Raw genomic sequence first — 23,167 nt, 5'->3', positions numbered from 1 at the left:
TGTAATAGACTACCATATGACAGGATCGTTTGAGACAGGCTGTCAATGTGTCTCATATATTTATGCTAATATTGTCTGGGAGGGTAAGCTTTGCTCTTGTCATATTTATAGAGGTAATGAATTAAAATACTGGACAAAGCATTATGTGAATTACCAAATACATATCAATCAACATTATCTATAGAATAGCATTTAATGATTGCATACTAAATGTTGATTATATTAGTTCAAGTTCAAGTTCATTTTATTTGTATAGCACATTTACAACAGCCACCAGGCTGACCAAAGTGCTTTACAGAAGAACAAGATTATACCAAACAGACCAGACAAAAATGTAATACAACCCGTTAAAAATTAAAAATGGCCATATCACTAATACACTAAGGAAAACAAATAAGTTTTTAGCAGGGACTTAAAAACAGACAGAGAAGGGGCCGTTCTAGAGGCAGGGCATTCCAAAGTCGAGGCCCTGCCACTGCAAATGCACGTTCACCTCTACGCTTAAGCCTAACGTGAGGGACTACCAACAATGCCTGGTCACAGGATCGTAGGCTTCTGTATGGGGTGTAGAGATGAAGAAGTTCAGAGAGGTAGACGGGCTATGTTGTGCAGGGATTTATATACAAAGAGGAGAATTTTATATTCTCTGGCAACCAGTGTAAGGATTTAAGAACTGGAGTGATGTGTTCATGTTTACAACACTTTAAAAGAAGTCTGGCCCGCAGCATTTTGAACAAGCTGAAGACGCACAATTTTACACTTAGATATACCGCAATATAAAGAATTGCAGTAATCTAGACGAGACGTAACAAAAGCATGAACAGCCATTTCTAGAGTTTTATGTGAGAAAATATTTAATTTTGGACAGTAAGCGGAGCTGATAAGAACTGGATACGATAACAGAAGAGATATGTTTATCCAATTTTAAATGCTGGTCAACAAGAACTCCTAGGTTACCCGTGAGGATCTAAAAACAGGTAAACTTTCTAACTCGGGGCTTATACACTTTGAGTTCTCATTGGGACCAAAAACAATTACCTCGGTCTGGTCTTCATTTAGGAAGAGGAAATGTTGGGCTAGCCATGATTTAACCTCCTCTAAACATTTCAGAAGAGAAGTAATCGCAGTGGAATTGTTTCTTTTAATTGGTAGATAGATTTGAGTATCATCTGCATAAAAATGAAATGACACGCCATGTTTACGTAGAATAGAGCCCAGAGGTAGCATGTAGAGAGAAAATATTAGATCAATAACAACACTTTATTAATGGTAAAGTCTGTGAAAAGTGTCTGAACTGAAGCTTATAGTATCTCTGCATACAGATATATATCTTCATTATTGATACACTTTTGTCAGTGCAATTTTTCTGTAATGCCTTCTACAGTAAATGCGTTTTAAACAGATGAGGGTCACATCTCTGCCACAGGTTAACTTTCTAATAATTGATGAGAAATGACCCCGTGAGCCTCTGTTTATTGCCTTATTGGCTTTATAATGCCTCAGGCTGTTCTAAATTATTCACTGATTATGTCCTATCCATTTTTACTTCATGGTTTTTACACATCTGAACGGAATTGACTAATTTTGGCCACGCTGTAAATGGGTAATGGTAAAAAGAAAAAAATATATATATTCAAGTAATTGAACTATACAAATATGACAAAAACATTTGTATTAATTTCCTTTTTCTTACAGGAACAGTTTTTGTACTGTACATTTCTAAACATGCAAACTAAAAAACAATTAAATATGTTATAATAATAATGAACATATATATCATACTAAAAACTGTGATCATTCATCATATATTATTGATTACATTTGTATATTGATATTATATTATGTATTGATATCATATAATATAATATTTTGATGATCATTATATTTAATGTATAAAAAAAATAAGATTAAGAAAACACTACTGAAATAAAACGATAACATTATGGTTTAAAGCTAAGTAGGTTTTCCTGTACAGTTCACTTCCTCAAGGTTATATGTCCTTTATCATGACATGCAGCCAATTTTCTGAGGACAAACGTGTTATTCACAAGTTAAGAGTGAGAGAGCTGTTTCTTTAAGAAGTGACCTTTAAGTTCCATTTGGTGCTGAGGTCATTGTGGTGCCTCATCTCTTGCACACACACACACACGCACACACACACACACACACGCACGCAAGCACACACACACACACACACACACACACACACACACACACACACACACACACACACACACACACACACACACACACACACCTATCTCTGATCCATCACCCCGGATTCTTTCAGCTTCCTGAACGGCCTTTCAACACATCACCATCATAGTGCATTATTTATTAATATCTCTGTTGTTTGGCTGATTTTGATCTGCTTTTCAGTGGTTTTGCTTTCTACAGAAGATTATTGCAAATGTTTGCTGCACAAACATTATGTCATACATTTTATAATGTTTTTGTTTTTTTTGAGTTGGAAGATGTTTTACAGCAAAGATAAGTCAGTGTTCTTTGGCGATTCATATGCACTAGTCTTAATGTTTTAGCAATAAACAGACCCACACAGAATCTACACCTGTAATACTCTTTTTGCCAAATATATTCTTGTTTATTAAAAATTGTGACTAATTTAATAAAAGGATTCTGCATATCCTTCAACAAAGCAACATGTTAACGTCTCAGATTTGGAGGGTCAAATCATAACATTATTTTTATCTAAAGTTTTACTTAAAAAAGATGGGTAAGGGTCACAATTCTGTTCCACAGACTGTGACCGTGATTCACTCTCTCCAGACCTTTAAAGTCACAGTCAATGAGGAGTCTCAAAGTGAGAAAGACCATAACTGGACAAGTGTAAGCCTGTCTCCCTCTCTCTGTCCTGTCTTGCCCCCTGGAAACAACTTCTGTCTCTCTCTGACACAATGTCTAACCCCTCCCCATCTCTTTCCCCCAAGATCGATCCTGGCCCTGCTGGTACAGTCTGATGTGGGCAGGAGGGTGAGTGGGCAGGAGTGCAAATGGGAAGCGTTGGCCCTTTCTATCAGCCCCCACCCATCCCCCCCCCACCCGCCGCCGAGCTCAGGAAAGAAAACCCTGTTGGTTACAATGAACACATTTTTCCTTAGATCTTAGCCAGCTCGGCTGACTCAATAATCCATCATGGATTTGTTGTAAAATGAAGTAGCTGTAACAAGGAGTAACCAGGCAGGGCATCGGATCCACATGCAGTAAGATTTTAATAAACAAAAACACAAAGTACAAAATAATAAAAGAACAAAGAAACGAGGAGCTAAAATAATCCAAAGGACACTGAGCAAAGAAACTGGGAACAGGACCAAACATACAACAACTCACACTAGACAAAGGAAACACTGGGGTTTAAATACATGGAAACTATCAAGATAACAAGACACACCTGGAACTGATTAAAACTAAAAAACTTCTAAGGATTACAAAACATGGCACAGAACAGGAAATTTCATAAAAGTTCACAAACACAAGGGAAACACGGACTGGGATCATGACAGAGCCCCCCCCTTAAGAGCGCCTTCCAGACGCTCACAAAAACTAAGTCCAGGAGGAGCAGAGGCGGAACAGGGGGCAGGACGGAGGGCCATGCCCATGAAGGGGAACAGGGCTAGGAACGCGGAGCAGAGGCGGGCCCGGGCCGCGGAGCAGAGGCGCAGGCTGGTCAGGCGGTCAGGGAGGCACAGGCAGGGCTGGAAGTCCAATGGTGGCCATCTTGGACGAGGCAGGGAGCTCAAAACGGGCTCTGGGATGGCGTCCATCTTGTGGACGCGTTCTGGGCTGGCGGCCATCTTGTGGACGGGCTCTGGACTGGCGGCCATCTTTTGGACTGGCTCAGGAGAGGTGGGCATCAAAACAGGGCTAGCCAACATCAGTGTAGGACATGCAGGCTTCCATGACTGGCCTGACTCCATGGCCCGCGGAGCCTGAGGCCTACTGCCCCCCTAAAGAAATATTTTGGGCGAAGCTTCCTCCTCAGCCTCACCCCTGGTGAAGAGAGAGCCACATGACAAAGAGCATAGTCAATGAACTGAGCCAAGGACCCTCGAGGACCATAACGGGAGATTATGCATTGATAATGAACATTACAGTAAGAATATCACAAAACAGATACACACACAGTCCGGATATCTAGAAAAATGTGCAATGTCCAAGAAAGTCTGTATATGGTCCTGGAGGGAATTTTTACCTTGTTAATTACCGCGACAAAGGATTACAAAACATGGCACAGAACAGGAAGTATCATAAAAGTTCACAAACACAGGGGGAACACGGACTGATATCGTGATTCGTGACAGTGGCATTTAATGCAGCTCTTAATGCAGTTCTTGTCATTACAGCTATGCAAATGATTTCTGCGTGATTACACAATCATGCTGCATTTAGAGTAAACATTTTTGCTCTGAAGTATCACTGAATCCTCATCATTGTGTATTCTGTATGCAGAATAAAATAACAAAATCATAAATTGCCATTCCTTGCCACAGGTAGCTCATTTTATTATGATAACTTATATAATTGCTCCTGTTTAGTTAAACCTAATTTATCCCCCATAACGAGACACGCTGTATTTATTAATTCGTTCTTGAAGCATTGCCACTTTCTAAGTAATGAAGACTCTTTATCTTACAGTATGTTGCATTATGTATGCTTATTCTTTGATTAAGCAAGCTCATTTATATTCATGACCAAAGCATAAATCACAAACAACCCTCTTCATTACATTTGTGTCACCCAAGGGATACTAATTTCCCCTAAAAAGACAACTAATATGGTACATAATTTTTGTTTAATGTGGGAATTGGGCCTGAACCACACAATTAACTCCCAGCGGAGAAAGACAATGTCTTATTTCAATTACAAAGCTATTCCCTATAATTAGGATGCACCCCTGCATCAGAGCTGGCCCGATGCCCTCAGTGGCAATTAGTATTTATTACACAGTTAATGACCATGACATGTAAAACTCAGTGATGTGGTAAATTTAGCAGTCAGCGGTACTCTTGCTGCTAAATATCTGGGAGTAGCTATTTGCTAAAGTGTCCTGTGTTGCCACTAAATTAATGGTCTCATTTGTGGAAACGTATCTCATGAATGAAAAATCTAGCAGACATGTCAAACTGGACAATTTTCTTTTCTAACAGGAAACATTTTTTATTATAAGAATCAGTTTTAAGCTTCCAACTACAAACACATCCAGTTTTAATTGTATGATTAACCTTCTTTATGCTCTTAATTTTGAATTAGTTAAAATTCAAACCCAATAAGGGTTCATAAGTCAAACCTTCCCCGTTTTTTATTGGAGATTAACTAATGCACTGTTACCAAGTTTAGGATATATATTTCTTTCTTTACAATCTACTTAGCATTGATTTATTGATTTTAGCCTCTACCTTCATACAGAATTAGTGTGCCTTTTTGGAAAATCACATTTTCTCACCTCTTGTGTGTAAACCCAGATGGGGGTTGACTTTGGAAGCCGATTTTTTGTGAGCTATTTCCTAGTTGACTGAATCAATGGTGGTCAAAACTATAGATATAGGCTATATTCCTTTAAAGAGACTTGTGTGTGAAGCAAAGAGGGTGTTTGGATTGTAAACGTTTAAATGATTATAAATTATTTCTATAATATAATCAGAGAGCAAGTGAGATGACAGCAGAATTGAGCCTCCCTGTTTGCAGTACTTCCCCCCACAGTTGTTTGGTGGGGAAGTCAATTTCAATTAAAGTCTTTATAAAATTAGACATAAAGATGGCCAATGTGCTTTCAATGGTGTTGGGGAAAGGTATTTTATTTAGAATAATTAGAAATAGATTTTAATTTTCAAATAGATGTTGTTGTTGTTGATGTTTTTATATATTATAATCAAATTAACAGCAAATTAAATTTATTGACAGTGATAAGGTTATAATAATTATTTGTAAATTGAGCTGTCAGTTACAATTTTGTGGGAATTCTGTACACGTAAAGTACCTGCAATGTTATGTTTCAAACAGAGATGGCGATAGAGAGCTACAATTATGGATTCACGAGAAACATGCGAAACATTCAGAAAGGTAAATAAGACGGGAATATGTTTACACCAGACCAAATACTTACAGTCCGTTTTTAAAACAGTTGCTATAATATGTTGGTACCTATGTGTGTAAGTCTATTTAATGTAAGTTATGAATGTAAAGGATTTTCCGCCTGTTTTAAAAATCATATGAAAAGCAATCGTGTCGCCTTGCTACTGGTGGGTGGGGGATGTCAGCATTTGCAACCGTGTGTCTGTGTGTATTAACATACTCGGATATCTGTCGTCCACTATACATGCTAGGCAGAAGATGCTGAAATGCAAGGTATTAAAAACTATTTGTCAGTGTCAGGCCCTGAGACCTGCCCTGCCCAGGAGCCAATAAGAATCCAGACAGCGTTACTCCCAGTCACTGACCAACGAAGCATGCTGATGATTTTTGAACAGATAGATCCTGTCTGATGTATTTGTATTTCATTACACACACCGTTTTCATTTTTACAGCAAATTCCACTTCTATTCTCCAGTTCTCAACACGTATATTTTTTTCTCTTGCCTTCTTGCTGTTTTGAACACTGTCTGTCTGTGCACTGGTCAGATTACCTCCTGTAGGCTTTGATGCACCATGGTCAGTGCTAAAATCGATGCATTGAGAGAAAAAAAGAAACGTAAAAAAAAAACATGCACACTAACTCTCGTGAGTGAACAATCAATGGCTCTTTATATTTATCTGAGGGGGGTCTGATAGTGTCAGAGCTGTCTCCAGCAGTCATATTTGATAAGCTATGACACATTTTCTCGATGTTGTCTGATCCCAGTCAATTAAGTAGATTGTCTGTGCCGTTGTTTTGATGAACGCACCATTAATTCACCCATGCATCAATTTGCAGAGGAATAAAAAGCAGGTAGGGGTCATTTCACATAAATATTTCAGCTGTTTTAAAGGAGTAACAGCATCGGGGGAATTTAAGGAGATGGATTGCTGTTTATTACATAATATGTGTAAACCAAGGTCTAATTATCGGCTAAAAACACATCTCTTCTGTCAACATCTGACCCATTAGTACAGTCTTCTACATCTTTTCTACTTTCCTATCCCCCCAAAAAAGAAAATTCTTAGCTTAGTATACTGTGATAGGCAGACTGAGACCAGTTGTACTGCACCTATGCATTGTTGTTCTTTTGTTGCACAAATTGCTTCTACTGTTTTTCCCCTACTTTGTACGTCGCTTTGGATAAAAGCGTCTGCTAAATGACTAAATGTAAATTCCTCTATATGTTGTGGACCATGATTCTTCAACCGGGGGGTCCGCGGCCCGTGGAACTGCAAGGGGTACCTATGTCATTCTTTTCAATTCTTTTCAATCTTTTCAAGATTCTTTAAGTTTAGAATCAGTGCATTCTCTATCTCCCTTCCGATAAGTTCAGAGTACACATGAAATGAGTTGCGTGCGAATAAAGTGCATTCTCATATATTTTTGAACTTCTGTTCAAATGTTCAAACAGGCAAACCTAAGGGGTCCTTGCCCCGAAAAATGTTGAAGAGCCCTGGTGTGGACTAATCAAACAACGATTAAACTAAATGTTATTTCCAAGATGAATTTAAGGCATTCCTAATATGAACCACATAAAATATGAATGGGTATTAAGCTATTTAACTAAATGTGTTAGTAGGCTCCTGTGAAACATCAGACTGCCCCTGGAGGTTCCTATTAACTTGCAGAAAGATGTGATATGTTTTCACCCCTTTGGGAAAAACAGACCTTTAACAAAAAAATCCAGCACTCTACAGTATAAAACTGCTACTAGAAATCGTAGTTTAAAGCTCTTGTCACAAGCTCTCGTACAAGCTTTGCTAAGGTTTTGCCCAGACAGAAAATCTGTATGTCTTAACAGTTATGATAAGTTAGACGTACAGCATAGGTTATTTATAATGATAAGGATGAATATTATGAATACTTATACAGTATTACAGCATTAGTCTTGCACTAACAGGCCTACTATTGTATACTTTTTTAGTGTTTACATTTGTGTATTACTCCTCTATTCAAGCAACAATTAGCCCAGACTATTTTCAGTTACTAAAAATGATTTTTAGTTATTTTCAGGCATGCCAAAAGTGTACTGTAGATAAATGTCATACAAATATTATAAATATATCTCTAAATAGACTTTGCTTCCCTGTGAATGGTCGAGAGGCCAAAGAATCACCCCAGTTGAAATGAAAAGAGAATTGAAAAGCAAGTGTTGCAAATGGCATGAGCCATCAGAAGACTGTTTAGGGGTCTTCAGACCGTTTTCGTGGCCCCAGGGGACAGCAGAGACCCTGGCAGCTAAGGCCATTAGCAATTAGCATGGATATCTTATGTGAAAAAGGGTCCGAAATGACCCTCGGAATAGGAATAAGGGGGTCAGTCCTCAAGTGCTTTTTCTTGTTTCTCCTCCTGTGTGACCGAGAGAGTAAGGCGATCCCAAACACACACTCACATTGACACGTGCACACACTCCCCAGATCCCTTCACATATGCTCTATGGCATGAAGAACTGAGCTGGGAGCCCCTGTTTCATTAGTGTAATTAACTGAGAGAGAGAGAGAGAGAGAGAGAGAGAGAGAAAGAGAGAGAGAGAGTCTCGGTTAGTGGTTCTTGGTAAGTGTACAACTTTGTTTGTGCTTTACTGTAGATATGAATCTTAATGAATCGTGTGGCTTGGGGTCAGAACTACAATTTTTGCTTTTTGCTTGTGAAAATCATATAGACTACTCAAATCTAGAGAACACCATTTATTGGAGATGGAGGACTGTTGTCGCCACCTACCAACCACACAGAACACGCGAACGCCCCGAACACCCATGCCGCCCAGTGAGTTAAGCACCGCTGACAAATTTTCTTCAAAAGGTAAAAGTCTTGTTTTAACTTGTTGTGGAAGAAATTCCCATTGTCCTGTTCCTCATTCTCTGTCTTGTAATTTTTCCCTATGTTTTATTGTGTTCTCCCTTTTTTTCAGCAGCCTGTGGTGAAAATTACATTGTATTGCATCCTCTCAGGCCTCTCTCTCTCTCTCTCTCTCTCTCTGCATTTCTCAGCCTCTCCCAGCTCTCGTTCAGTCAACAGACTGTAAAGAATAAATAATAAAAAAGTATTGATTATTTTGATGACTTCACAATTCAATTAGGTATTAATTTTGCCCTCCACTGGACCTATCAGGCAACTCAAAAGGGAGAAAAGGAACCAGAGAAAGGAGAGGTAGACGGATGGAGGGATGTCTTTTTGGGGGGGCTTTAAGGTGGTGTTGCCTTAAATGAATGCAGAGCGAAAGACTCCCTCGTTCAGCTGCGTGAGGCGTTTACCTCTCCCGGCTGAAACGGAGAGGGATGCATCGCTGAATTTCCCGTGCACTACGGTGCAAAAAAGTCTAGGAAAGCGATGACAAGAGACATTGTTGCAAAGCATATGAGTATTGACCAACCAGGCCCGCTCGCTTAAACTCTTCTTATTGATTAACATTTTCATAGATAATCATGTGCCATATCAAACTCTCATGCACTCTATCTGATGAGCGCATTAACAGAGCCCCCCCCCCCTTCGCCGGGCTCCCATCTATCGACCGCGAGAAGAATTTGGAGAGGTGGGGCAGAATTAAGGGGTGGCGGGGGGCTGTGATGGTCCTCCACTTGATTTCCTCTCGCTGTTTGGCTTCATCCAAACCGATTACCCGACCCTCATCTCAAACTCATTTGGGCAGAAAATACACTAATACAGGAGAGTAAAAAGGAAAAGCAGATTTTTAGCTGCCCCTAAGACTATACATTTGTTTGTGCGTCTAACCATCAGAAGGGGTGGGGGGAGGTACTTTTGATGCATGAGAGGGAGAGAGAGAGGAGTGGAGGTGACATCTCGAGCAAGTCTCCAGAGGCAATCCCAGGCTTGCACCAGCAGCGCTCACTTCTTGATGTAGCTGCGCTATCCACACTGGTTTTGGGGGCTTTGTGACAAGCATGCACTGACTGATCTCACATCTGTTATGCTCTAACCGCTCTCTGTGCACGTGGATTTTAGCGAAGTTAGACTTGGAGCGTAAACATTCAGACATTTTTCTCTGTTGTCTGGAAGCACCTTTCTGGTAAGTTTGTCGTTGTTGTCTCAAAACCTATTTGGACATTTTAAACGTACCTAATTAACACGCGTTTGCATTTATTTCTTTTACGTCATTTGAACTTTTGGGGCTGGCGAATGGGTTTGGATTGAAAGCTTTGTAGAAAGTTGCACATGAAAGTTCAGGAAAATTCAATTGTTTCTATTTGAACTAGGAATAGCACAAAATGTCATCTCATAAGATAGTTCATTGCATGAATGGACGATTGTTTTAGGTGAATATTGAGAGGATATGTAAATCATGGTTGAATGAAGTGGGCCATTAGGGTCTCAATGAAGTTGTCACTACAGAGCCTTTCTCAAATATATCAAATGACTTGAATTTGACAAGCTAATAACAGGCATATTTAAATTCTTTAAAAGCATTTTGTTAATTAAAACACAATACACTTTTTCACAGCTAATGTCTTACTTGATTTTCTTATTTTAATATTAATGGCTGTTCTGTGATACTCATGCAAGCGAGTCATTTGTCAAGTGCAGCATCTTTAAACTAAATTTATGAAATTTGTGCAGTCCACAAGAGCTCTTCAACCCCAAACCAGCAGCAACAGCATGAGTACAATCAGTAAAATAGAGAGAGAGAGATCGAGCGAGAGAGTCAGAGAGTGCTAGAAGAGGTGGTGAGTTTCAGAAAGCAGTGAGAGAGAGAGAGAGAGAGAGAGAGAGAGAGAGAGGGGGGGGAGCATGTGTGTGCGTGAGACCCATAAAGCGTGATTGAGAGACCCAGCGTGCACTAAAGCATCTTTGCCTTTTTCCCTCCCAACCTTCTTCTTCTTCTTCTGCTAACCTCCAGGATCCGATGATCACAGGGCAGCTGAGCAAACCGTTGCTCCCCCTGCGTGCCGATATGGACGCCTGCGAGCTGCGGGACGATGACAAGGCGGCCAGCCCGGACAGCGAGCTCAACGATGAGCCCTTGCTGCTCTCAGCTGACACCGACTCGGAGGAGAAGATGTATGGTGAGTCCTGCCTTCATCGTCTTCATTCTTGTGAAATGACACCGGGGATGTGCATGTGTGGAATGTGATACCGGCACGTGTTTGTTTGTGTGTGTAACAGATGCTTTGGTAGAAAGTACCGGAAGCGAGCAGGTAAAAGTTGTGTTTAAGTGGTCTTCTGTAGAGTTCGGATGTTTGGAAGAGAAACGTCTTTGTCATAACAAATTCCAGTTCAAACAAAAGTTGCTCCATATGTACAGTTGATATTTTAATTTCATTGTGCATTTTGGTTGTTAATACATTGTTTATGCATTGTTCTACCGTCATATTGAAAGCTCGTGGAGAAAGTGAAACACTGGTGGGGTGCAGCCATGCAGTATTTGGAGACCAGTTTTTTGTTGGTGTTCATAAAGCAAAGAAATGTGACAGAATCTGGGGCAAACAGGCAACAGGAGACATATAATGTACACGCACACGGGCTCACACACATACACTCATCTGTCATACGGGGTGACATTTCTTCACATTTGAGATCTCCTCGGCTTAGGCTGAAGATAAAATGAGAGAAAGTGAAGAGGCCTGAGGGAGAGAAATGGGATTGTTGTATGAAGAGCTCTCTCCGCCTCGTGAGGACTTCACATCGGAGCAGACTGAATTGTATTTTTTCGTGATTAAGAGCGGTATATAGAATATACCTGGGCGATTTATTAAAAAGAGAGGAGGTTTGCCTACTTTTGTATGTAAGTGTTGAATGCAAAAATGTAGACGCTTTTAAAAGCGTGATGTTGTTTAATGATAATGTTAATTTTATACAAAAAATGATTATAAATTATTTGCATATTATTCATAAATATTATTAGTGTATGAAATCAATTGTTTTAATATGAAAGTATTATTAAAATTGTCGATATACTTTTATAGCAATTTCTTCTTTGTAAAGAGCGTTTTTAATAATGCATTATCTTTTCTTTTTGCTGAGCATATTTTATTCATTTAAGCCAAACATTACAAAACAAAATGACTAAACGCTCTTTAAATGTTGAACTTAATTAACATCCTAAAGTAGTTTTTTTTTGTAAAGATTATGTTAAAATTTAATGAACTTACTTGTTATAATGATCACTCAGACTTTGCTTGACAGAACAGAAAAGCCTTTAGAAATCCTTTAACTCAGCAGTGATGTAAGTTTCCAGCCCCTTGGATTCACAATGCATTGACAGACTATTTTCACTTGATGTCAAATTTACAGCGTTAATGATACACTTTAAGACTCATAACCTTGCCGCTGGCTCCGTTCGAACAGATTGCACATTGCATTTTTCACTTTGGAGGAGACGCATTAACCAAAATTCAGAATCAACCTGTTATTTTCTCTGATCAATCCCCTTTAAATACATTTTTTTCTTTAGAAAAAAATATTCGCCTGAATTATGTTTTCTAAAGTGACATGCACCACACAGTTATAAAAGAAATGTTATAACTTGTTTTTCATTTGGTGTGTCTCTCTCTATAATCTTCTTTATGAAGAAATACTTTTTGATCGTATGCTTATACTGTGTATTTCATTCATGCGTATAATACTGAATTCAATACAAGCAGCTTTTCTTCTTATTCGTGATTGCACACTTTTTATGAAACACACATGCAACTACACACAAGCAGATACAAAACAGAGTTATACTGTATGTCTCACAAACCGTGTTTAAAAAAAAACTGTTCTCAAAGAAGCATCACAAATAAATTCCAGAGAGCACTAAAATGTGTTATAAAACAGCTTGTTTATTGAATTAAAGTGCCCAGTTTAATAAGAGACCTCCTTAAAACACTTCAGGGGTTTAGAAGTAATCCAAGAACGTGCGCCGGTGACATTTGATTTAATACAGTAAATTCTTGTAATTAAACTCATGAATATTTCTAAAGCGTATTATGTCGTTGGTATGTGTGAATGAGCGTTTATTGTTTTCTTTTTTTCTTCAGGTTTGATATTCAGTACCTGTGACTGTCTCTCTTTCTGTGTGTTCACAGTTGGACTGAATGATGTGTTTAACTGCATTACATTAGTGATAATAGATTTGCACCCCGGCTATTAAAGTGATCATCATAAATTCTTTATACCATCAAAGGGCTGAAGAATACTTTATGCATGTAGTTTTCCAATTCTTCAACATTTACTGTTATTTGCAATTAATGCAATTAAGATTTAATATATAACGCTAATAGTGTATGACAGATAATGCTATTGCCAGGCTTATAACAACTAACTATTATATTTTTGCACTCTAAAGTTGGTGTGTTCCCATCTGTGGTCATAACAAATAATTTATACATCGATATTATTAAATTCACCACATTTATTATTTTTTCTATAATAGATTTGCTTTTGATGAAGAGGCTTAGGTACTCTATCCTCATTACAGTCCGGTTTTAGCCATGACTGGAGCTATGTTACATTAGACAATAAAAGAACAGAATAAGGAGTATTGCGCAGTGTTTTGAGATGAATTATACATCAGACGTCAGCCACCCCCTTATGTGCACCAAACGTACATAACAAGACTTTGCGTACGTGTGTACGTGCATCTGCACGTTTGTGTATAGTTTTTAACACGGCAGACAGAATATTGGAGGGAATCAGTGTGAGAACGGGACTTGATGTAGACTGTCACCACGATGACTGTGTCACAACGGCAGGTCTCTTTGCTGATTTGATTTTGGGACTTGGGCTTGGGGGGTGATGGTGTGTGTAGTGTGGGGTGGAGGGGTTGTGTCTGATCCCCGTCCGAACCTCTCTGTCAGTGCCAGATCAGACTTGAGGTTCCCGCTGTCTGATGAATTTTTTAGAATATCCCAAGGCAAGAAAAGCCCAGTTACTGCTCCATAATGCCAGCATAACAATTTTCTTTAATAAGCATCAAACCTGCTTTTGTTTGCTTGTTGCTTTTCCTCTTACACTCGGATTTACAGCTCATTGTCTATTTGTCAAACGTTTCTTTGTGTGAAAGCTCACTTTTTGCACACGCTTACACAAACACCCACACACGCAAACATGCACGCACGTGTTTTGCCACATCTTTTTTGTAAAATAAATAAACACACACAATCAGAGCTTTTTAAAATTAGTATGTTTTTTTTTATTTCAGTTTGCATGTGGTCAGCCCAGCCTCAAAATTATTCAGTAAAAAAGACTAACCTTTTATTTTAAAAGTCACCAAATGGACTATTTCTCTTTGCCCCGTGAGAGGTGGAACAGACCGGGGCCCGTGGGCAGTGCCAGGGGGCCACTCGGGGCAGACTGGCACGGCTGAATTTATCCTTGGGCACAGTTGCCCATCACTAAAATGTCTGTGGGGTTATTGTACTGTGGTTACAGACAGAATAGGGAATGAAGGAAGAGATGGGAAATAACAGGATGGCGTGAATAAAACCTCCATCATGCTGATTTTGATATCTGATGCTGAAAGGGTTTTCATTAATTTTTTACAATTTAATTTTACTATCTTTGCTTCATATTCAATCAGTATTGTTAAAAAAAAAACAGACACATTTTGAATAATGTTTTTTGATTTTAAACAAACAGAACCAGCAATGCATGCAAGAATATTCAGAAATATCACCAAGATAAAACAAGCTATTTGAAATAACTAAAGTCAAATGACATTGCACACTGTGGCATTAGTAACAAAAAAGCATGAACTTGACATGATGTCAGCCACCTGCTTACACTAAAAGCATTTAAGCGCTGCATAGTTAGAATCTAAATCTAATGCTTCCTATAGAATATTCAAGAGTCATATTGTCCATCACTGCAGTACGATTAATACTAAAGGTATTTTCTTCATCCGCTAGACATTGTTTGATTAAATCATGCCCTGGTGCCCTCAGAGGAGGTTCTGTACGTTTAAAGGTCACTTAAAAGCAATACATATGTCTAGCAAATCAATTGACGCTCAACAATTTGATACGGCCGTGGAGTCATTGGGCGAGCGTTTGCATCGCCTCTTTAAAAAGATCATTGCAACAGGATGAGAAAATTAAAAAGGTCCTTTTCATCCCTTTCCACGGCTGATATTTCACAGAACGATGTGTAGGAGATAACGAGAACATTGCCAAGATGTTTTTCAATATGTTTCCGCACAAAAGCCCAGATCAAGGAATCACTCGTACATGTATGGACAAACGCGCAGACTAATTTCCGCACAAACATGTCTGCGTGACGGCCAACAAAAGGCCGACCTTGACATTTGCTTTGAAAAGTTGAAAAGCTCCCGTGGGGGGTGCCGTTCTGCAGGAGTATGAAGGACCGTGGAGAGAGAAGATGAAGAATATGATGGGCCACGCTTTATGCGCCTTGGATAGACCATTCTGTGGGTTTTGTCAGTCCTTAGGTAAGATGTTAACTTTGCAGAGGCTTCCGAAGAAAGCGTGATGGAGAGATGGAGAAATGTGAAGATGATTGAACTGTACCCTTTTTCACATCGGAGTCTGAGGTTTGAACTGAATCCGACTGAATTAGCTGTGAATTAACCTGCTGTGACTGTTATTGAAAAGGTATTGGAGAACATGTTTCCACTGAGCAATGAAAAGTGTGAAATCTCTTTTGATAATTTCTTCTGTATACACATCCATTTTCATCTAAACATTGTCAGATATTCGCACTGTGCTGTCATACTTGTGTTAAATGCCTCTTTATTAATCTCCAAGCTCAAAGGAAGGCATACAGTGAAATTGGTTTTGAATGATTATAAAATGGTTCAGCGCTGAAAATCCTTGAGTGATTCATCGTGTCTGCTTAGATGGTGTGTTATGATGATAGTAGCTGATTGGTTGTGATAGGTAAATGCTCAGGACAGCACAGGAGTCAAGGAGGGAATTCACCAAAACACGATCTCTCAAGTGTAGTTCACAGAAATTATGCAAATGTGGTGATAAATCGAATTTACGTGATCTTGTGACAAGATGCTGGGGTGTGGAAATCTTAGATGTAGATGTACTTGGAGTGTAAACTAACGCTCAGCATCACCTTTGGCCACCACTGTTTGTCTTGTTGTAATTCAACAATTGGTGAATTGCTGCCAAGATCACTAAAAAACGTACTGCCTGCCTGCTTTCTGTTGTTGATATTTGCACACTATTAATAGTTTTTCGTTTTTTTTGTGTAATTGAGTTGTGTTTTGTGTACTGTAAGATATTGCAAAAAAGTGAAAACTAGCTAAATAATGTGAAATACAATATGCGATCCAATAATGCTTTACATTTGTAAAAACAACTTAACTGTAGACTGTTTCAGCGGAAACAACATAAACAAACGTTATGTGGCCCAAACTTAACTTCTGGTAGACCTCCGCAAAAAATCAATAACTGTTGAGTAGTTATAATTGAATTTAATACAATTAATATACAATAAAATATTCATTTAAAATTAATATAAATTAAATATACAATAAATTGTTATATTATACCCAAACACAGACTGGAAGTTAACTTCGGGCAAGACGTGTGCATCCAGTGAAACCGGCAAAATTAAAATGAATAATAACTAATACATAAAAAATGGAAAGTTCAATAACCAACATGTCAGAGCATGTGCATTCATTCATGCAGACACATTGTGATACGCACATCTGCATTATTTTTTGTAATTTCGATATATTGTGAATCTCTTGTCTTGAGGCAGTTAGCTTAAAATAGAAAGATGTTTATTTTTTCCGTAGAAGAATGCCAATTACAGTATTTAACCACAGATACAGTAGTTAATTGTAGTTAATCTCAATACTTGCCATGCATCACCTTTTAAATGTGTTTAAAGTGAATTGCGGTTAGCGAATGATACACGGTTTTTATGCTGAAATACGTTGCTCAAGAGCTGCTTAGTAAATTCGCTCATCCAGTGTGTGTTTACATGCTTAAAATCTTTTCTTGCATTATTCTGAACAGGACTGCAACTAACCGCGGGGCCAAAGCGAAGATGCTATTCTGTCGACTACAGAATAGCATCTCTCTCCATCTCTCCCCGTCCCCTCCTCACTTTCAACTCCCCATGCTTTTCGACCTCCGCCGCCTTTTAAAAAGCTCATTTCTCCGTGTTTCACTCCGGCTATCACTCACAAACATCCCCAACAACCCCATCCTATTTATGGTCTGGTACATTAGCGGCAAAAGCAGTGCTTAGGAGGCCAAACTCTGTTTTTGCTCTGACTCACAGAATACGAGATGGGTTGTGTGTCTGCATGTGTGTACAGTGGCTGTCTACTCTTTTCTAAGAGACCCGCCTCCTCGCTAGCATCCCAAGACAAGATAATAAGACACTCTGAGGCACAATCCGGCATTATATTCAGCCACCAAAGCCTCGTCTCTTGTCAGTTTGAATTTTATTCGGGCCCGGGATGTGACGCTTCTATCATCAGCCTGTCAGGAGGAGAGGACCATAGAGACAGGGCCACTCATTTCATACACTTAACGTCCACGCCAAATGGCCAGCACTTACGCCAATTCTGCCGAAATGGAGGACACATTCCAGCCCAGGGGTCACCTTCAGCAGAGAGAAGGGGTTGAAAAAAGCATGAAAAGATAAAAGAAAAGCTTATTGATTTGTGTAATTGAGGGGGAGTTTGAGAGGAAAATGTATCTGTTATGGACAAGAAAAGGTTTATGACTCGAGACACTGTTCTTAAGGAGAACGTACCATTCAGGTGGAATGCTTTCCATATAGTAACGATTTTTTGAGGACAACAGAAATGTGTGCTGTGAAAAAGTGCTAGATTATAACACAAATGACATAAATTTACCCGGTCGATATATCAGTCTATCCATTTACAATTTAGTATTATTGTTTGCTTTGACTACGTATTGTCATTCAAATAAATTCAAAAGTAACGCTGAACATCTTATATTCAACCTTAATGGCTAGCCACAAGCAAATCCATTACTTACTAGCTTGTTGTCCCGGTTGTCTTTCCAGCCCAACCTGCACACAAATACGCATATATATATATATTCACATTAGGCTCCTGCATCCTCTCCGAGGGCCCCAAATAAAACACACACATTATGTTTGTGTAATCAGGTTAGCCGAAAACAGAGAGGAGGGGGGTTGGTGCTAATGCAAAGAGGGCCTCAATGCGCCTCGCGCAGGTTAAGTAATAAAGTGACACAGACACAAACAGTCTTTTAAATGAGGCTGGCCCTCTTTAAATAGAGTGCAGTAGCCCCGAGTGCCTCTCCTCAGGAGTTAAATCTCATTATAGGGCAGGGCTCAGGCCTTTAGTTGGCTGCTTTGAGCTGGGATCTGCCCCCATCTCCCTAATGCATGCCTACCAAGCATGTGTAATTCACTCGCTAATGCGTCTGTACCGCCACCGGCTACAGATAAGATGCTATTCGAGCAGGGGGATGGCAGAGGTTGGGCAGGAGCGGTACTGGGTCCGCTTTTGTTTTAGATACATGCTACCTGTAGGGTCAGTGAGGACGGGAGAAATTAATTGGCACTTCCGTCTCAAGTTTATAATGGAAGGCAGCTTCTGCGCAATAGAATAGAGGACTGTTATTGAAGATATTTATATTTTCCACAAGTAGCTGCTGATTGAAGTGAATGTTTTTCGCGTTGTTCTCTAAGATGCTCTTAAACCTAACTGTTTCTTAAAGATACAGTTTCAAAGATCTAGTTAATTTTGAAAAGTAGAACGCCAAATTCGGATTGATTGAGATTGTGCTGTATGTGAAGCCAGTGTTATATACCATTTATATAGTTATATACTTTGTACTATACTATTAGTTAAAACTTTGCTATAGTTCATATTTGCCAAAATATTTTCAAGACATACATATTGAAAACTATGAAATATTCTGTTAATAATAATATATTAATAGGAATGTTTTTTATATAATCTGCATTGCTTTTAAAGAAGCAATTTACAAATGTGGCATAGTGCGCACTGCATGTGCATGTACAACATTAGGCCGTGTTCACACTTAACTTCTTTTTTGACAAGAAAAAGTTGACAAAAGCTTTTTTTAGTAAAAAAAAAACACTCGCAGCGTTTGGTTACAAATAGCAGCCAAATGCCATGACTTCGGAGGCAGCGTCTGTGCACAATTGCAGCCCAGAGAAACAGATAAGCAGCGTAACGGAAGTCTATTTGAATTATAAACAGAGTGCGTCTTTGCAATAACTAATCACATATTTAAAAACTATAATACTAATTTCTCAATAGAAATGCAATCAGAAGTTTTTGAAAGTGAAAATTAAACTTACATTTATACAAAACTGCTCCGACGGGCGTTTCGGCCGCAATTTTATTTTTTCGAGCTTGAGCCTTCTCGACCAATCACGTTCCTCGCATGTTGTTATGGAAACGACAGGTCTCTGTCATTGGTTAGCCGTGAAAAAGAAGCTTGACGTAGGGCATTTTTTTCAGAAAAGTTTAACTTTTCTCAACCTCGAAAGACGCTCAGAGCTGCAGAAAAAGACGCCGGCGCTGGCATTTAAGAAAGCGCTCGGGACATTTTTTGAAAACACGGTTTACTCCATAGGATTATAATGTAAAACAGATGCTAGCAGCTTCGAAAAAGAAGTCAAGTCAGAACACGGCCTTATACAGTATATGGGCTACCCAAGTTTGAGTCCAGCTCGGATCATTTTCTGGGCCTTCTTATTTATTTCCTTTCTGCTCTCGCCAGCAATAGAAAGCCCAAAAATAAATTAAAGAAGAAATGATTCACATCCCCTTGAAACAGTAGGCCTATCCTATTTCCTTTAATATTGCACATAATAAAGTGAAGCAAGACCTCTTCTCCAATATATTAAAGAATTCCAAACCTTCCCTCGCAAACCTTCCCAAAATAAACAGACTCTGCCCATCACTCTGCATGTTGCTTCCATCCGGTGGGATAATTGAAGCCGTCAGTTAATCGTATGGGTAGAAGGGTGGTCATCGCCGGATGAGAAGTGACAATCTTGTGTTCGTCTGCCGTGATGTGAGGCGCAGCGTAGCTGGTAACTAGAGTCTGGATGTCCTTCACAGCCCCTTTATTATTTATGATGAAGTCTCTTTGAGCACTGACCAGTACTAATGCATAACCCCCTGTCCTTCTACCTCATACGCTTCCTTTGAAACCAAAGATTGAGGAGATGGGAGACTGTGTACTGTTTGTGTGTATATGAGGGGTGCGGGGAAGGCCGGTGTGTGCGTGAGTTCAGCATCCAGGCAATCCGTAGAAGTTATAATGTAGGTTTTTTTTCTCAAATCACTCCTGTCAAATTTAGGATGAGGAACTCAAACTGATAATATCGCTTTTTCTTGGAGGGATGGAGCTTCCGTGCCTTCAAAGCAGCAGATTTCCCCCTCGACCTTCATTTTGTGGTAATACAGGTTGTAGGATGACCTTGCGTGGGGGAACCGGAGAGACGCGACGTGGCGGCTTCGGCGTGCTCCCGCTGCGATTGCTTGTGTTTATGATGATGTCTATTGATGCTGCCGAGTGACCCGGGGAAAGCGATGCCTGCAAGGAATGAGATGAGAGAGTCGTATGCACACGCCGAAATGAATGTTGGCCAGACGGAGATGGAAAGAGGTGTGACACTAAATTGAATACAATCTGAATTGCTGAACTTATATAGTGTATTTATTCAGATGTCCCTGTCTTGATTTGTTTTTTAAACACAGTCTGTATTTATCCTTCTGTAGAAGGCATTCACTGTTTTACCTTGCTGTGTTCTTGAAACTTGGGCGAAGTAAATAGAAGGACGTTTGTTAGCAGTAGGCTGTAGCATGTAGATGTGTGTGCAGTGTTAGAAATAGGTTGTTGGAGACGAGTGTGACCACGGCCTTAGGGTTAGTGGGCGATGTGCTGACTGTGACATGTGGACATCTGGCGTGTTCTTAACACCATCCACAGAGATCTTGACGTTACAACCACAGGCTCCTGTTCGCTCCTCCTACGTTTCTACACACTATATACAGCGGCGGATTTTTTTTTTTTATTATTCTTGTCATGCTGTCAGTCTTTCACATTGCTGTTGGATGACTTTATGTCTCTCCTGAGGTTTGATTTTGTTGAAATTCAACTAGGGATGTTGCGGTGATGAAATTTTCCCACCGATTAATCGACGTGTAAAAATACCGGTTGTTCCGGGGGATTTGCTGTGGGGTGGTCGAAGATGCGGCCCTGCGCATGACGCATTTTACTTTCAGTTTTAAAATCGCAGCAATTCGGGAACGGCAATTGCTTGAAATAATGGTGGGTTCAATATCTTTCTTAATAAAAACACACAAAACTATAAAAAGGTACAATGACATTTGCTTGTCAAACTTGTCAAACACAGACCTTACAAAACGAATAGTCACAGCACACATCAAGCAAAAAATAAATAAGAAACAAAAATAAAAATTATTAAATATAAATAAATAAGAAACGAATAAGAAAGGAATACGAAACGAAAAACGTTTATGTTAAATAAATGGCAAAGCACCGGCTTTTGAAATTAGAACAAAAAGAAATAAAAACTTTACCGACTCTTGATAACAGTGCTTACATATTCTACTACACGTTCTTTTCCAGAAAAGCCGCCGCCATTGTCTTGTCAGTCAGCACTTCAGTCTCCTCAGATGATGAATAAAATCTGACTCCTGCTGCTGATCTTTGCTGCATCACTTGTTCCGTTTACACTGAATGCAGCAGCCGCGCAACTGTAGTTTGGTCTTTAACTAAACTAAGTGATTTATTACTATAAATATAAAAAATGACGGTGGGGGTCGGTGCCACGGTGGACAAGTGATGTAACCGTGTATCACCGGTGACACCGACTGTCGCAACAAGCCTAAATTCAACAGACACTTGATTGGAATGGCCACAGTACATCTAGAAATGATGAGTAAATGAAAATTTGGAATGGTCTCATTTTTTCCACGGCTGTATATATTTATGCTTTTTAAATGTGTTTTTAAATTTACTACTGTTCCAACAAGTCCTCCAACTCATACGACCACATTGGTCGTTTACTACGTTCCCCAAATACGACCCCGTGGAGCGTTTCCTAAAATAGCGCTTCTACCAGCAGCAGGAGAAGCTTTTGTCTACACCGTAATTATAAAATGATATTATTTTGCAATGATGACACGTATTGGCGTGTGATTTTCACTTTAAACTGTCAGGATATAATGAACTGTATTTACATTACAAATGACACCATTCACGCATTTTGAGCAAGCAACATAACCAATTTATTTATTATATAACATAAAACACAGCATATAAAACAGTTATGATTGTTTTTCAAAACGGACAAATATTCCAAGTGTACCGAGGTCAAACTATCGATTTTTATGAGGAAATGACGCTAAAATGAGCACCATCTGCAGTTAATCTTCACGTCCTGTGAACTTCCGGGTTTAACACGCATTTAAAATGACTTTATGATATGCGTTTTAACAAATGCTTCAGCTTTAAAAAGAAAAAGCATTCGTTTCAGGCAAATTCACAAAGCCCTCAAAACTATTCAACTCCTATAGAACTGCACTTAACTGTCAAGGAAAGACATATTTGTTCCCGATTTTGTTGCCCCATTATGAGCAACTAACCATTAGTATCCATTTTTAGAGCCGAACATATCGAAATAAAGAGCAGGACACATTCAAAGGAGACACCTCACAAAAATGCAAAAATAAGTGAGATGATCTCTGAGGTCAGAAGACGGAATCCCATTTGCTACAAATATGCTTAAGGTAATTTAGGAAGAGCTCGGCGTCTGTGAAAAGCATGGCGACCCTGGCGTTTTTCCTCCTTTGCTTTAAAAGGGTTTGATTTTCTTCAGGCAGGGTTGGCCTCAGATCCTGGTTTGGCAGATGGGCCTAAAAGGATGAAGAGTCATGTGGCTGAATCTTTGTCTCTTTCAACCCTGCAGTAATCGAGTTGACATTGCCCGAGGACAGAGCCTTCTTCAACAGATGTGCCCGTTTGTGCGTTAATGTTCAGATCGCGCAAAATCAACACCCCGTCCTTCTTTTTTCGGGGTTTCCTTTGCCTTTTTATATGTCCT

The 23,167-nt window shown here is 39.3% G+C and overlaps 1 protein-coding gene across 4 annotated transcripts in view; it reads left to right on the top strand.

Annotated features, from left to right (window-relative positions):
* Positions 1-8,794: 8,794 nt before the first annotated feature.
* pou6f2 (POU class 6 homeobox 2) overlaps positions 8,795-23,167 on the top strand; it is a 100,457-nt gene continuing 86,084 nt past the window's right edge. For 2 of the 4 annotated variants that reach the window (XM_057322158.1, XM_057322155.1), the window contains exons 1-2: positions 9,609-10,160; positions 10,989-11,154. In XM_057322158.1, the coding sequence (XP_057178141.1) occupies positions 10,995-11,154 (160 nt within the window). In that variant the 5' untranslated portion in view covers positions 9,609-10,160; positions 10,989-10,994. Of the gene's footprint in view, positions 8,936-9,608; positions 10,161-10,988; positions 11,155-23,167 lie in introns of those variants that run through there. The other 2 variants (XM_057322156.1, XM_057322157.1) reach the window with 2 other exon arrangements.

The sequence above is a fragment of the Triplophysa rosa genome, linkage group LG23 (assembly GCF_024868665.1).
Source record: "Triplophysa rosa linkage group LG23, Trosa_1v2, whole genome shotgun sequence".
Classification (NCBI taxonomy): domain Eukaryota; kingdom Metazoa; phylum Chordata; class Actinopteri; order Cypriniformes; family Nemacheilidae; genus Triplophysa; species Triplophysa rosa.
Note: the sequence above shows the minus strand (reverse complement) of the source record. Positions and strands in the feature narration are given on the sequence as shown.